Source organism: Netta rufina, assembly GCF_964035555.1.
Source record: "Netta rufina genome assembly, chromosome: 4".
Lineage (NCBI taxonomy): Eukaryota > Metazoa > Chordata > Aves > Anseriformes > Anatidae > Netta > Netta rufina.
The window spans coordinates 68,321,359-68,337,599 of NC_140127.1; the positions used below are offsets into that span (position 1 = coordinate 68,321,359).

The 16,241-nt window shown below is 46.9% G+C and overlaps 1 protein-coding gene across 1 annotated transcript in view; it reads left to right on the plus strand.

Moving 5' to 3' along the window:
- ZFYVE28 (zinc finger FYVE-type containing 28) overlaps nt 1-7,573 on the plus strand; it is a gene marked incomplete at both ends in the record, with an annotated part of 141,224 nt that extends 133,651 nt beyond the window's left edge. The window contains 2 exons of the mRNA XM_084286596.1: nt 6,609-6,712; nt 7,442-7,573. Of these exons, the coding sequence (XP_084142722.1) occupies nt 6,609-6,712; nt 7,442-7,573 (236 nt within the window). The remainder of the gene's footprint in view (nt 1-6,608; nt 6,713-7,441) is intronic.
- Between the last annotated feature and the right edge of the window lie 8,668 nt (nt 7,574-16,241).

The following is a 16,241-nucleotide window of genomic DNA, read 5'->3' on the forward strand; positions in this document are numbered from 1 at the left end:
TAACCTAGTTAAAATGCATCCTGGCTGCGACAGGGCTGTCTTGCTCGTAGAGGCTTCAGTATCTAGTATAGCTTTTTTTCTTATTTTATAAAACAAAACAGAACATTGAGAATGTAGAAATTTGACATCTTTATGCAGTTTGTGTGTCTGGGATCTTGTTTCCAGTCCTAATATAAAACTTGCTTTGTATTTGCATGCTGTTTCCCATATGTATACAGTAACTTCTTTTCTTTGTTTGTTTTGTTAAGGATTTGTATGTATTTATTTCTTCTTCCATCTGTAAATGTGATCAAGCACAATTCCCTGCTTACCGCATTTGGGATTGGGGCAAGGTGAATATTTTTCATGTGTTGATATCACGAAGCTACAGGCCAGCGAAAGCAGTGAGTTACATTTCTGGTCTAGGAATAAGCGTGAGATGCTTAAAAATTTAAAGATTTTCTCAGGGAAAGACAGTAAGCATTAGGAAGCTGGTTGTGCTCCACAAAAATATTTGCTGTAGCATCCCACCTCTCTCTGCAGCCATACATCCATTTCCCCTCCCTCTCTCTCCCATTTATACAGAACCTCCTTGCTGGCTGCCACCTAGCCATAACTCTGGCCGTAATGCATTTGCTGTGGCTGCCAGTACAAATAACTGTTTGTGCCAAATGGTGTTAGCATCTGTTTGCTGCACAACAGCAAGCCATTTCTCCTTGATCCCTTTCCATCTCATAAAGTCCCAGCCCACCCACTTTTGTCTAGTCACAACTCCTTGCTGCTCTCCAGCCAGCAGCACTAGCACAGCTCAGTAATTTATGGTCCCGAGGCTCGAGTTCATGTTCTTGTTGCCATATGAAGGCACAAGGTCAAGAAATACCGCCCCTGCTGCCGTGCGTGCAGAGTCTAATCACTGAATCTAGAATTAGCTGTCAACCCTGGCTGAAAGCTTCAGTTTTCCTTTTGTCCTTTACACACCTCTGGCTACTCTATTATTTATAATGATGACCAGCAAGGCTTTCTAAGTGAAGGAAGCTAAATTCCTGCACAGTTCAGTGACCAAATATATTCTGTCTGTATAACTTCTTGCTTTTTTTCTTATTCAGCAGCTCTGCTTGCGCAAGTGCAACAGAATAATTTACCAGAAAGTTTTTTAAAATGAGACACTGTTTTACAATATACACTGAGTGTACTCAATCATGGGAGATTACAGGATTTCCAAATGTTCAGGTTTAGGTAGTATTGGTGTGGCTTATGTGTTAAAAACTTGCTCGCAGTCTCTTACCTTTTCAAAGATTGTCCCACTGTGTCAGCACAGTGCAGATTTCATTGAGATTTCATTGCAGGAGGAGAAAGCAACCAATAGGTACTGTAAGGCACAGGCTTATTTGCCTCCACTGTGACATAATTGAGATTTGATTAGGTTTGAATTTTCTTTGTCCTAAAAGTACGCATTTTTGAGTGTTCTGCTGTCATGTAGTGCACAGTACCAATTTGTTTTCAAACAAATATCAATCAAATTCTAGTTTTCAGAACCTAAGTCAAGAACATTACTAGAAAGTATTTAGAATCTAAATGTGTGTTAATATACTACATACTTTTTAAATCTCAAAATTTAGGCTTCAGAATATGTTTTATTACATTATGTTTTATTACATATTCTGAAAACTTTAAATAAAAAAAAAAAAAAAAGAAAGGGAGGGAACACTCTGGGAGAAATCTAGAAGATAACTGTTCTCTAATTGCTGGTAGGCTTTCCAAAGGACTGCTAGCAATGGTTATATGGAAGATAAAGATTTCAGGTTCATCTGATATAAAGTTTTAAAAACAAAACAAACATATCCAAGTGAAAATCAGTGTTTTCTATCAGAGTTGCTTCATTTTATGTAAACAATTATTTGGCCTGAAGAGTAAGTTGCTGGTCAGGCACCCGTACAGAACAGATTCAGGATGTCATAGGTCAAGATGTGTTGAATCAGGCACAGCAGAGGCTGGAGCCCGAGTCTGCTGAGCTCCGTGCTTCGTTCAGAGCTTCCTAGGTCTGCGCAGAGATCGCGTCTTAAGAAAGCCATTTGACAGAGCTGTCCTTGAAGCTAATAAGTCTGTACCTCTGTTTTTGCCCTCACCTCCCCCCTGCCCCAATTTTCATCAAATAACATTGTTGAAGCAGAAAATTATTTTAATTGAAAAATTTCAAGCCAGCTGTAATCAAGGCTAAATCTACTGAGCAAGGGAAAAAATTACTTTGGTGCAGTTGCCTCCAAGGAATCTTACATAAAAGTTGGAGACTGCCTGGAATGACATGCGGAAAATTAAATGTCATATGGGAAAAAAGGGCTCATCTTCCCGTGGAGGTTGGGGTGAGTGGTAAAGTCACATCACCTTAGTTCTCTGCTTTCCGTACTTACAACTGTTAGAATTTACCGTGTGGCACAACGTTCATCAGAGGAGCTGCAGCAAGGCAGCCTGACCTTTGTTGCAGCTGTGAGGATAATGCGTGTTGATGGCTGCAGCCCTGTAGCTTCCATGGGGTGCCATAGGAACAGCCCTCGCTGAGGCTGCTTTGGGAAAAGTATAATCAGGATCGTGCATGGAGTGCTCCAAAATCTAATACACGTCCATCCAGGAGGAACTTCCAGTTCTGCATTATGGTTATTTGATAAAAACAGAAGATGCAGAAAGGGTCCACCCCTTCTTGCCTGGCCCTAAAGCAGGCACTGGCATGAGCTTAGGGGTTAGCAGTTGCCCCTCCACAGGGAGTTGGGAGTGCATGATTTTGGATTTGTTTTCTTCCAGACTATATAGATTTGTTAGATAAGGCAACTTGCAAGCTCCAGCAATTTGGGGGATTTTTTCATCCCATCTCACCCAGTCTCCTGTGTGTCAGCACCACCAAATGAACTCAGGCTGTCAGTAAGGATTCACGGTTATTTCAGACCTGTGTGGCTCTGTGTTGTCAACACTTGGATTTGGACGGTTTACTCAGAGGAGGCAGGGTTTGTTTTTTTAATTCTGGTCTTTCAGTCTTCAGCATTGCTGTTGCCAAGTGTCCATCCCAGCAGGACTGAGCTCTAGCTGAGGACCACGCTGGCAGCGTGTCCTGATGCTGTTTTGACTCACCCCTGTGGATGGGTCCAGGCGCAGGCTCCCTGTGCTTTGTGGCACAGAGATGTTCTCCCTGTTTATGTCGGATCAGACAGACTGCAGCAGTCATGTTGCACACATTGAAGCAAAATAAGTTCACATGTGCTTTTTGACGTGTTTCCAGCATCTGATTTTTATCATGATTATGCTGTTCTTAGAGCTCCAGCATCTTGGGTTTATGTTGGATTTGTAACTTCCATAGTGCAGAATGAACTTTGTTTAACTAATGAGGTTGCAGGGACATGTAAAGGTGAATTGTAAAAGCTACGATATAAAAGTGAAACAAAAGAACATAAAGTTTCATGATTTATTGGCTTTCATAACACAGGATATAATAGCGAGGAGCTGGGAATACTGTCTCTCCCTTTTAAATGTCTTTTTCAGTCTCCACACTGTTTCACTTTATCTTGAGCCCTTAATTTTATTTTTTTGCTTTCTCTGAACTCGTGCTTCCTAGCCATTAAATTACTTGTTTCGCTGCTTTTCTCTGCCTTTTTCCTGTGCACGCTTTTTATGTTTTCTTCTCAAATTTATTTCTGTTCTCTGTCTCGTTAATCCCTTCCCTCCCTTCCTCCTCCTCTTTGATGTTCGTGCTGTGGTCTTCATCCGTTTCCCAGCAGACTTCTCTGAGCTCTCGCAGCCTGATGAAGCAGTGGGCCAATTAGCCCACGAACGAGCCTTTCCCTCCATGCCTTGTGCAAATCCCCGAAGCCCAGGCAGATGCTGCTTTGGGGACTGGATCTTTCCATCTGCTGTTGTGTGTGGGGCCACACAGCCTGGAGAAGGACCCTAAGAAAAAGCCTACGGGCACGGTGCTGCTGCCCTGCTTCCAGCCAGCCTTTGGGACGATGCTGAGGGTTTCATCTCTCTAACTCGCTGTGCTCCTCCTGCGGGAGCTTTCTACCCTCACGAGGCTGCTCTTCAGAGAGTATTTCAGAAACCTGTTCTATAAAAAGCCCGATGATGACTCAGTCGCTCATGTAAGTCAGGCAGGAAGGCAGCTCACAGGGTTGAGGGGGATGAGGCTGGAGACGGGCACCTAGAGGTGCTGGTCCCATCGCACTGGGCTTGCACGGGCTCCGAGAGGCTGAGCTGCTCACAGCCTCGTCCTTCCAGCAAGTGCTTTTGGTGATTTTCCTTCTTATTTAGCACCGGAGATAATTAAATCCCGATAAGGTCAATCAAAAATAACTTTTCAGCAATGCCTATCAAGGGCAGCAACAGAGAAAAGCAAACAAACCAAACCCAAACGGTGAGCACCAGCCGATAAGAAGGCTGCTTTTTGCTGATGGGCTCTGGAGTCTTTGCAGTGGAGTTGTGTTGGTCATGGTCTGAGGAGAGGAGCAGTTACGGTACGAGCTGTTCCAGAAGCCTCCATTCTTATTGCCCTGTTGCAGGCTGTACAAAAAGGGCCTCTGTTTTCTGGCTTTTTGGTGAATATTAAAATTGATAACTAGCTGCACAGGTAGCAAAGTAGGCAAGTTACCGAACTACTTCACTGGTGTGCTGTCTGTATGGGGGGAAGACTTGGTGGCAAAAGGTTGAATAACTTCTAAATATTGCTGTCTTTAAAAATGAGTGAGAATCAAGGGGATGGTTAAATACCCAAAAACATAACCAAGGCTGTGTAGTCTAATGGCAAGTTAGGAATAGGAATATCTTTACTGGTTAGTTATTTTGTGTACGTGATAACCCAAAGGACCTCCTGGATGGAGAACGTGGAGATGGTCCAAGCTCAGCATGCCATGGCTTCAGACTAGGTAATCCCACAGATGTGATACGCAGTTTGTGTCAGCATCACAGATCGCTTTTTGGGGCAAGTTCCCCTGGACACGTTACATGTAGTAGCTGCAAAGGTAGCAGCAAGAAGAATAACAGAGAGGAAAATCCTCTGCTTTCACTGACATTAATGCTCTGGCTTAAGCTGGCAGTGCGGCCTCTGCCTGCTGCCCTAGGAAAGTCTGGCTTTTAAATCGGATTTTGTGCCCTTACGTCCCCACAGAGCACTTCTGGTGAACTGCTTTGCTGTTCCCAGGGGCGAGGTGAAGGCTGCAATGTGCAGTCCTCTTTCTTATTTTATTTTCTCTTACTACCACAGAGGTCATTTCTCTGAACATTGACTTCGCTTTTGGTTGCTCTCCCTACAATTACAGCCTTTATCAGACCAGATAGTTTGTTAAATGAGAGATTACTTCCTTAACTAACTTAATTTGCAAAAGAGTTTAGGTCTTATAAAAGCTGTGTCCAGATTTGAAGTTCTGTTCAGACTTTTTTTTTATCCATCTGCTTTTTGAATGTTTTCTGCATTACATTGTATATGCTTTTTTTAAAAATTTGACAAGTGTTGCAATGTGACAGAGGAAAGCGGGTCACGGCTACATTTGACTGACGAATATAATGCAATGAGCTGGATTTTTCATTTAATTGTCTCCTTTCTGTCTGTAGCTGTTGTCCACTTGACCTCTGCATTAAGTGCGCTGCGTATTTTGTTGTTGGGTAACACGCTCCTCGAGGCAGGGATCGTGCTTGTCAGGTGTATAAATCAGCAATTGTATGGGTCGTGTGCTGTAAATAACACTTGGAGAGAAGCTGCATATGGGGAACAGGGGTGAACACGTCCAGCAGTTTGTTTCCACTTTGTCCGTGGATTCCTTTTGAGTAGAACTTGTCTTGCCCTTGATTAGACTTTTACTAACTTAATTAAGCAATCAGCTACATCATTTCTACACTCATGATTTTAGACTCGTGGAGGTCGCGTCAGCCTGTCGCTAGCAGGAGCAGCTCAACAGAAGTGAGCCTGATGCATTCTGCTGTGCAAAAACCAAACCATTTCGCTGCTTGGCTTTTATGAGGGGTTACAGAGCTCCCAGGAGAAATAAACAACTGAAACCTGCTCTTAGGGATGGCGGTCGAGATCTTTTTCTGCTAAGTCTTGTGCACGTGATTTTGTGTATTTGCTTTTGTTGCCGGTAAGGCAGGCTTCCAGGAAGAGCACTGATAGCGTAGCAGAGAGCAGCCAGGCTCTGAGTCGATTTTCTGCAGAGTTTGCCTGAAACTGTACAAAAAGCAGCCAGCTTTCCTGCAGGATGTGCTGCAGAGGCTGGGAACGGCTCGCAGCTTGCTTTGATGGCTGGTTGCGTTGTCAAAACCACCTGGGTTCTGCTGAACAGCCTCCTGTCCTCGTGCTTTATGTTGCCTATCCACGTCTCCCTGCCACTTTCACTTGCCCAGGCTGTGTTTCATTTCAGGCCCAAAGCAGCTGTGCTCTGCCCCAGAGGTGGTCACCTTGTGGGGAATTGGGGGCGAGCCCCCCCGTCGTTCCTCAGCTTACCCACCTGCCTGCTCACAGAGCACCTCGAGACGCCGAGATGAAAGCAGCTGCTGTGATATTTTATCCTCCCTGCTCCCTGGAGGACCTGGTAATCGCAGGCTTGGTTTTATTCCCTTCTGATTTATCTCCCCTTTTGTTGTTGTGTTTCTGACAGATCCTCCTGACTGGGTTCCAGATGAAGTCTGCAGCTACTGCACGGCCTGCAAGGCTCCTTTCACGGTCATTCGCAGGAAGCACCACTGCAGGAGCTGTGGCAAGGTAATGACTCAGGCAGACGTGTGAGAAATGCTCAGCCGGAGAGCAGCACATTCACACACACCACAGGAACTCAGCTGCACAGCAAAACGTGTGCTCTTGCCCAAGATTTTCAAGTGACAAGTGCTTTCCTATGTCTTTTGTCGACTGGTCAGCTTATTTAGAAACTGAGAGGGATGAGAAACTCTAACTTCTATACAGCAGTTTGTCCTCTTAAAAGCAGAACTCCCTGTTGAGGCCCAGGAACCAGCACCCCGAATCTGGAGTCACTCCGGATTGCTGCTCTCTAAGCTTTCATGAACCACAGCAGCCTGCACAGGGAGGGTGCTGCAGGGCTCAGCTGCGGGGGCAGTGCATCCCCTTGTTTTCTTCCAAGCCTTTGCAGGATGACTGGTGCACAGGGCTGCTGCTTTGCAAGTCTGAGGGGGAAGAAGAGGGAGAATAAAGCAGTCACAAGTCTTGGAAAGCCAGAAATCCACAGTCTCATTTCACTTGCTTGCTTTCTTGCTTTTGTACAAGGTGGTAAAGAAGTTGGTTTTGATAACTTTATAGTGGACATGCAGGAGTGGGAACTCGGGGGATAATCACAAATACTCCCCTAGTCTGTCTTCCCGAGTATTCCCAGTACCCAGGAAGCACAGCACATGCCATCTTCTCTCCCCTTTTCTGAAATGAGTTTTGTCCCACCAGTTCTTCAGGGAACTAACGTGAGATCTCCCTTTTCTTTTTCAGATCTTCTGTTCCCGCTGTTCCTCCCACTCTGCTCCATTACCTCGCTATGGTCAGATGAAGCCTGTCCGTGTTTGCACTCACTGTTACATGTTCCACGTCACTCCTTTCTATAGTGACAAAGCTGGTATCTGACGTATTAAACTACTGGTGTGTCTGCTGGAGTCTTACATGGACTGAGATATTTGACCTAAGCCAAGACTTAACTTGAAAGAGGGACCCTGTGAGGGTGTGTAAGCTTTGACATCCATTATTATAAATTTTGTACAGTTTTTATTGCATTTTCCTAAGCTGCTAAAGGGAAGTATGAAGCGTCTGTAGCTCTAAGGCTGCAGTACAGTCTTCCATAAATCTAAAACATTAATGTTACGATGCCATATGCAGAACAAATGCACTGTGGGGAAAGAAATAGGGCTCAGAGAATTGAACGAGCATTGCTGCTTATCTGACATGCTAAGAACAGAGCAGGCGGTTACCTAGTTCATCTCAGCAAACCAGTCCCAAAGCCTGGACACTTCTGTGCTTACAATTCCAGCATGGCTGTGGATGTCAGCTCTCTCCCTCCCGTTGCTCTTTAACTTGCCCATTGCTAGGTTTTTGCTACCTATGCTAGGATTAATTAAAGCAACAATATTTCAAATCCATCTTGAATATTTATAAAGGCAAAACTTTCTTTGAGTCACGTAGGAAGCACTGGAGGTCCTGAAGCAGTCTATTTCTGTTGCCTTTCATTTACTGAGCAGAGCAATAACTCCAAGTTCTCTTTTAAAAATTGCAATTTATAACTTCTAGTTCCATATTTTGAGATTTTGGGATTATTTATAATCTGCATCATTGATGCTAAATCCTGTTAATAAAAGTATAAGACAGAGTTCTGGTTTCTATATCAACATTTAAAACTTAACTAAACAAACTGCAGAGGAAATGATTACAAATGAATGAATCAATATTAAAGTACATATTTTTGGAAGGGTTTAGCAGCAGAGTTCAGTATTGTGACAAATGATTTATCCCATGCTGAGTTTTTAAAATGATTTTTAAAAGGCAAATACGTAATGATACATTGGAAAGGTCAGAGCATTAGAGAATGGTCAGCCAGAGAAGGGTTCTTGGTGTCCACATTTGGCAGAGTAACCGTGTAAAATATTGCATACTGTTACTTCACTCATGCTAACAGCTCAGAAGATGTTTGTATTTATTTGAAACACCAGGGATTAATTTTTATTTCCACTTGGAGAGGAAAGAAATAAGATTCACATGGATTCTTGCTATGATCTTGTACAAACTCTTTGCAGTAAGAGCTCCCTGAGCACTGAGGTTTCAAAGACGTCTGGACATGCTTTGAGCTAGCCACATTAAAAGCAAGACACTGTGTGCTGTGGTTGCAGAGGAAATGAGATCAAGAGCTCTTTGCTGTATCCTCTTTCCTGACGTGCAGAGTTACACAGTGTGTTTCAAACTGATAAATACAAAAAGAGAGATGAGGAAGTTGTTTGCGGTTTCATGCTCAAGAAAGGTCGTCATTCGAAATGATAAAGCGAAACTGGCCAGTGTGAATTATAATTTTTTTTGGTGGACATTCCCTTTGTTCAGTGGTTTTCTATTAAGTGTTACGAGCCATATGAGGGTATAGCAGTCTGGCACTACTGTCATTTGGGATCACATGAAACAGCTTCACCTAGTTTATGTGTAATGCACAAGCCTTATGATGCTGTTCGTGGACAATGTCAGCTATAATGTGTTGTCCTCACCTTATTTATATTTTTGTTATTATTTCCCTGAAATTCCTTCCGTGGAATCCTTGAGTTGAAGTGTCGGCATTCACCGGAGTTTGGAAAGGCATGGGGTGGGTGTTTGGTGGGAGGTGAGTATAACGTGGTGCAAGCAATGATACTTATTCAGGCTTAAATCTCAGGCTTCACATTGCAATGATTATTGCAGTTTTATTTTTAGAAAAAAAAGAAATAAATAAAAACAAATTTAATGCTTCTTTTATAGGATAAAAAATACAACAAACTTCAGTTGTGAAATAAATATGCACAAAAAGTTGCTTCTGTGAAAAAAAAATCTTATTTAATGGACTGAATATTTATTCAAGCTTGTTTTTATTTTGTAAATGCTGTAATTCAGAATCATTTCCATAAATATGATATTTAAAGATCTCAGACACTATAGTTTCTTATGTAAATACAGACTCCTATTTCTCTTACTGAAAAGCACAATGACTATATCAATACTAATATACATTTGCCTCAAGGCAGACTTTCATCTTGTAATCTCTTCAGATAATTAAAATGTCAGGACTTTCTACTTCCATGTGCCGGATTGCTCTTTCATTTCTGGGTCCGTTCACACGTAGTGACAGCTGCCAGCCTGTCAAACAAACTGCCCCTAATTCTTTCTCACTTTGCCCACTTCCCAGATAACCCGAAAGAAATGAGTTTGAGTTGGGAAGTGGAAGTGGCCCTTATGGAGAGGGGGTGGCAACCCAGCACCAGCCTGTCCCTGAGCGTGCTCGCTGCTCTCCCTTGCTGCAGGCTGAGAATCTCCCTGCCCGAAATGTCTGCTGTCAGCGGCCACTTCACACCTTAGGCACCCTTGATCTGCCTGTGTCAAAGCTGAGCTGTTCTGTGGGTGATGCAAATCCACAATGAAAATACCGCTCCCTGGACCCACCGCAGCAGCTCTTGGGCAGCGTCAATGCCTAGCGCTGATCCGTTCTGCTCCTACGTGAGATGGAGCTGGTGTAGGGGTCGAGGTCTTTTATCTTTTTATTTTTCCCAGGGGATTTAATGCCTCTCTTGGGGATGCCATTTCACCAAAGGAAAAACCCTTCTGCAGCTCTGTGACGTTAGGGTGTTAGCTTCAGTGGTGCAACGTCAGGAAAATTTGATGGGAAGCCTGCACGCAAGTTGAATTGCAGTTGAATTAACGCACATAGTATTTATGGGCAAATAATGCTGCCTTGGGGTGTTTATAAATAAATGAACAGCAGCACTTTATCCCAAAGGGCCTTTTCAATGAAATTCACATCGCTTCAGTCAGGAGTGGGGGAAACCACAGCAATGCACTGCAGCTCCCCATTCCTTTCAGGGAGGGACAGGGACTAACAAGGTAAGAGCGACGTTGCTGGAGGTGGCATTAATTCACCTGGTGCTGCCTGCCAGCTTCCCTCTGCCTCCAGGCTGTTTTCAGAGCAAGTTCACAAGAAATGGTGAAATGAGCCCTTCTGGCTCTGTGCGAGTGGCACGGTGCTTCCTGCTGCCAAGGCTTGTGCGGGGAGGTGGGATGTCAGTGCTCCCTCTGCAATGAAAGGAGCTTCAGCAAAATCTCTGCTGCCAGAAATCATGCATGTGCAGGAGACTGAAAAATAGTGAAAATACTGAAGAGGTTATAGGGCAGCTGGGTGGAAGGGATGGGTAAGAAAAATGATTTCTGAATAAAAATGATTTCTGAATCATTTTTCCGAATAATTTTTTCCAGTTTAAACTGGGAGTAAGCAGGGGGAAAGCTCTGTGTGTGCTTGGACACCAAGGGAGGACACGGAGGGTTGGATTTGGAAGAGGTGGAAGCAGGAGATGTGATTGCAGGAAAATGGAAACACGGCCACAGCAAAATCGCTCCTGGGAGCCGGAGGAAAACATCAGCCTTCTCAGCGCCTCGTCCCCAGCTGAACTCCCTGTCAGTTTATGCAAAGTCAAAGCTGCTGGGTCTGCATCCTCTGGTTTCCTCGGCAACCCCGATAGCATCTCTTCCGCGAGCGCCAAGACTGCAGCACTCCCTGCCCGCGCAGGCACAGAGCCTTCTGCTTTCTGCTTCGTCAGAGCGATCGTGAGCCCCCGAACGTCTTCATTTGGAGCCATGAGCACGGCTGCTGCAGGGCCAGCTGCTTGCTAGGAGCTCCCTTTGAGACAGACCATTTAAATAACAATTTACTGAGTTGCGTTTATTAGGCTTGTCTGAAAGAAATCCCCTCTGTGGACAGCCTTTAGAGCATTTCTGGGGTCCTTCTGCTATTTTCCCCTTCTCTCTTTCCCCCTCACCCAACTTTTCAGATTTTGCTCTGTGGAAACCAGACCCCTCCTGATGTGGTCTCACAGCCAGCAAAATATCAGAGGCCGTATTACACGATTTGAGGAGCTTTCAGCTCCATCCCTTGCTCATCTCCCCCCTCACGTTCCCAGGCACAGGCTGATCTCAAACCCTCGTTCAGTGTCCTCGCACTGGCAACAGCATTGGGCTGTGGGAGCCCTGCCTGGGTTTTGCACCAGCGCTGTCCTGCAGCACTTGGAGCCCTGCAGTGCTCCTTTGCTTGGCAGGGGAGGAAAGAGAGACCTTAAATCTCAGATTTTAGCAGCTATTAGTAAATGGTAGATATTACAAAGGCATTTGGCTGTCTCTTCCTTGGGCTTAAACCAAAAAATGGTAATGTGTTAAGATGAAAGGATGGAAAATAGACTTGGTACAGCAAATCCAGAAGTGTGAAGGTAATATTGTAATGAAACAATGGGTCCCTGAAAAAAAAGCTGGAAGTGTGTGTGCTAGGAGTGCTGGGGACATGCACGAACCGGCGATGAGTCCTCCATGGACTCCTTTCAGTCCTTGTGTTCGCTGACCCGGCCAGCTCTGAAGCCGCAAGCACAGGGCCAGATCTTCCCGGCTCACTCGGCAGTGTGAAGTTAATTGGTTGCCTTCTGCCCAGCATTGCTCTGCAAGCAGCATCCGAGGCCGTGCTCCCAGGGCTCTGACCGAGCTCATCCCAGCAGAGAAAAGTCCTTGGAGCCTGAGGTGATGCAGCTACCGGCAGCCTCTAGCCCTCTCCCAGCAGTAGGGCAGGTGGGTGTTTGAGGTGACTGCTTCCTAGGATACATTTCAGATGTCAGCAGGGCCCGGCTTTCAGGTTGTAGCTGGAATTAGGCTGTGGTAGTTGTCAGCCTGGGGGACGAGGCCTTGAAGAAATCATCCTGAAGATAGCGAGGGCCGAGCCCTGCCGTGTGGTGGTGTTCTGTGAGGTGGGTTCAGCCCCTGCAGGCAGCTGAGCACCACCAGCCGCTGGCTCCCTGTCCCCAGTGGGATGGGGAAGGGAATTGGGAAGGTCCCAGCGTGAGATGGGAGGTGCCTGAGGTGAAGGCAGCTTACCAGGGGCAGCAGAAGCAGGAAAATGCTACACAGCTGTGCTGCTGCAAGGAGCCTTTCTCTGTCGTGGTTACTCATCGCATTGTGATAGCTACTTTTTTTTTTTTTTTTTTTTTTTTTTTTTTTTTCTCTTCAAAGGAATAATATTGGAGTTAGACTCAAAACTGAGTCTTGGGGGAAATACTTCTGTATTTCTTTCCCCTAACCAGTGTTTGAAACGACTTACTGCTGTGTCCCCACCTTAAAGGCAGGCTGTTGTCAGCAGCCTTTCCCAAATATTCCCATCCAATATTAACAGAAATACCGGTCCTTGGCAGGTGGAGGGGGGCAGACAGAGGCTGCTGTCTTTTTGCTTGTGGATTATAGTTTTGATTTTTCTCTGCCTTCTTGCTGCAATGAGAAATACATCAACAACAACCCACGTGAGCGATGGGGCTAATGACTATGTGGGTAATTAGCTGGTGAACTCTCTGACGCTGATCACTGGATTATTATTTTTTTTAATTCACTATTAGAGGGCTTCCAAAAAGTGTGGTGGTGCAGCCATGCGTCTGAGGATGGAGGCAGGAGGTGCTGTGGTGGGCTCAGGTGAAGCCCTGCTTGTGCCACTGCTGCAGGTAGGCGATCTCCATCCTGCAGGAGAGGCAGGAAAGGAGTTTGTTAAAAGGTTTGGGATCAGGTTGTCCTGTCCTGCCATCTCCACAAACAATGAGTAATCCCTTTCATATATCAGTCGTACCCCATCGTGGATGTAAGTACAGGTTTCTTTACTGTACTCGGACAGTAAATACTGGGGGAACCTAAAATCCATTCCCCGTGCCTGTGCTGGGCAGCAGGGGGATGCAGGGCTGCAGGATGTAGGCCATGGCTGCAGTGTGCTAGCTGCAGCCTGGAGGTCTTGGCATTAACACTGCCCCTTCCCACCTCAGCCCCTAACCCCATCCCCATCAGCGACGGACCCGCTGCTGGGCTGTGACCTGCAGCCCTCACCTCACACCCAGCAGCTTCCAGGGGCTGATTCTGCTTTGTGTATTTTCTCTTCTGGTGCCTCCGAGTACCTTTAAGTCCCCGTACTGCATCCCAAAGTCATCTTCCAGCAAAGCAAGCGTTTCAGATGTAAAAGGCAGCAGAGCTTTCCTTTCCAAGTCCTTGAGCCGAATCATTTCTCCCCCTCTGGTGGCTTGGTAGCTCAGGGGGAGGCAGTGCTTTCAGGAGGGAGCTGCTTCGCCTGCTGCTGTGACACTCCTGGAGCTTCCCCATTGCGCCCCGGATTCGGAGTCCCGCTGTCCCCTTGCTAACCTGGCCTGAGTGTGGCTGCGGGGTCTGGTGCCTGCCCCGGTACCCCCGAGCCCCCTGTACCCCCGTGCTGCTCCTGCATCGCTGCTCGTGTGAGAAATCAGTAACATCTCCAGTGCCCCACGGCCCAGCAGTGCCTCCGAGCTGCAGCACGAGGTCCTTTGGGGAGGATGCAATTCCCCGGGTGGGATAAAAGCAGCAAAAATTGCCATTTCTAACCTCTCCAGGACAAATCACAGCCCACGCTCGTCCCCTCTCCCCATTCCCTGCTGCCACCATCCCGTTCCCTGGTCCCTGGCCGCCTCACCCCGTTGTGGGGCTGGAAATGGCTGGTTTGTCCCTAAAAATAGCAGCTGGTGACGGAGTGCGGCAGCGGCGGGGCTGGTGTGACACCGTGTGGCGGCTGCAAAGGATGTTGAGACGGATAGCATGGGCCTCCTCAGAATTAGGGCTTTCCGAGGCCTCCTGTGCTGCTTGCTTGCTAATTGGCACTGACGAGCATCCCCCAAATTTCTGTCCATCCCGTCGGATGTGCCGCATCGCATGGGGCACGGCTGCTGCTCCAGGAGCATCGTGGCATTGGGCACGATGTGTGGGACCACGGCACCGACCACAAAACCTGGTGAGCAGCTGGCAGCTTCGTGGGGCTCATGCTGTGAAACACCTTGGCTCTTCCCTGCCCACCCCTTGGAAATCTCCCCAGCCCCTTGCCTTGAGGCCTCCCCGTGGGTTTGCAAACTCGGAGAACATATTTTTTTTTCTTCCTTTGGAGCTGAGCTCTCCTTGCCAAGAAGGCTTTAATAACTCACCGTGAAATTTATAGCGTTTAAATTTAAACCACACATGGGAAAGTGGAGCTGTAAGAGTTTAATCCGATGTAACCTTGAGCGAGCCGTTCCACTGAGCCCTCTGCAGGGCAGCAGGCAGCGGCTGCCTCACCAGGTCTGTGCCCTCTCCGAAGCACAGGGGACCAGGCTGCTCAGCTACGTCCCTGTGATCAGACTTCAAACTTTTCCTTCCTGCTGGTCTGTCCCTGTGAAACATCAAGAACCTGACGCAGCTCAGAGTTGGGGCATACCCAGGAGGAGGCTGAGATGCACCTTCCTCCCTGTGTTCTGTTCTAACTGAAACCAGGACAGGATTATCTTTTAAAATCCCAGCCACATTCCCCCTCCTTCCCCGTTCCCATCACCGAGCCAGGCACATCTCACTGCTGTCCCTCCCTGGGGATGCCATCTGCTGGGGATGTCCCTGGGACCCTCCAAGGACAGGAGGTGGGCAGGACTCAATGCTATGGGTGGCACCGAGCCCTTCATGAGGCTTTGTTTTTCAGGTGTCCCTCGGCAGCCAGCACAGCACTAAGGCTGTGTCACTGGTGAAGCAAAGCAACACGCACAGAGCTCCAACCATCACCTGCACGTCTGCTGAATAATAGGGGCTGTGGTAGGGCCTCAGAGACCCCCACAGCCCAATGGTGGAAACAGTGGCTTAAAACTCAGCTAAGAGCTTAAAATTGGGTTCTTTTGAACACAATGCCCAGGAGACCACCACCACCACCAGAGAACCCCTTGCAGATCTTCAGAAGTCACCTGCGCAAGGTCCTGGGTACCCTGCTCTAGGTGGCCCTATTTGAGCAGGAGGGTTGGACCAGGTACCCTACAGAGGTCCCTGCCAACCCCACTGTTCTGATTGTCATCTAGCTCAGAAATAAGACAGGTTTTGGCTTTGCAGCCATCCACCATCAGGGGGAGTCCGTGGTATGGTGGTTCCCAGCCAGCTCTGCTGCAGGGTGGGCCAACAGGGTGATGCCAGCTGGTGTTGGGCTTCCCAGCCTTTTCAGGGCTTTGTGTGCTGGTTTGAGCTTCGGTGCTGCCCTTAGCAGCTCTGCTGGACAACCAGAAGCTTCATAACTACAGAGATGGAAACTTGCTATTTCATCTCAAGGAAGCTGAAGCAGAAGTTGTGCTGATGGGCTGCTCTCCTCTCCAAGAGGCAAAGGTTAAATCCCTTGGTTCACAGAAACACGATGGCTACAAACCATGGCTTCAGCAAGTGAGTGCTGAAAGCTTTATTTCCATTGACCCGCTTTGTCTTTTGTAGCAAAGTCAATTTTGTATCAACACCATCCAAGTGTGGAGGCTTGAAATCTCCAGTGTGTGTCTGCAGCCCGAGCAGGACGTGGAATTGGCGGGGATGTGAAGTGATTGCTCTCGTGTGGACGCCCCAGCCCCACGGAGGATGCTCGGACTGCGTGCACAGGTGTGTTAGCGACTCAAGCCTGGGAAGGCTGAGCTTCCTGCACACAGTTTGGCTAAGGAGAGCAAAGTCAATGCTAAACAGACACAATCCTGAAACTCCTCTATATGTAGCA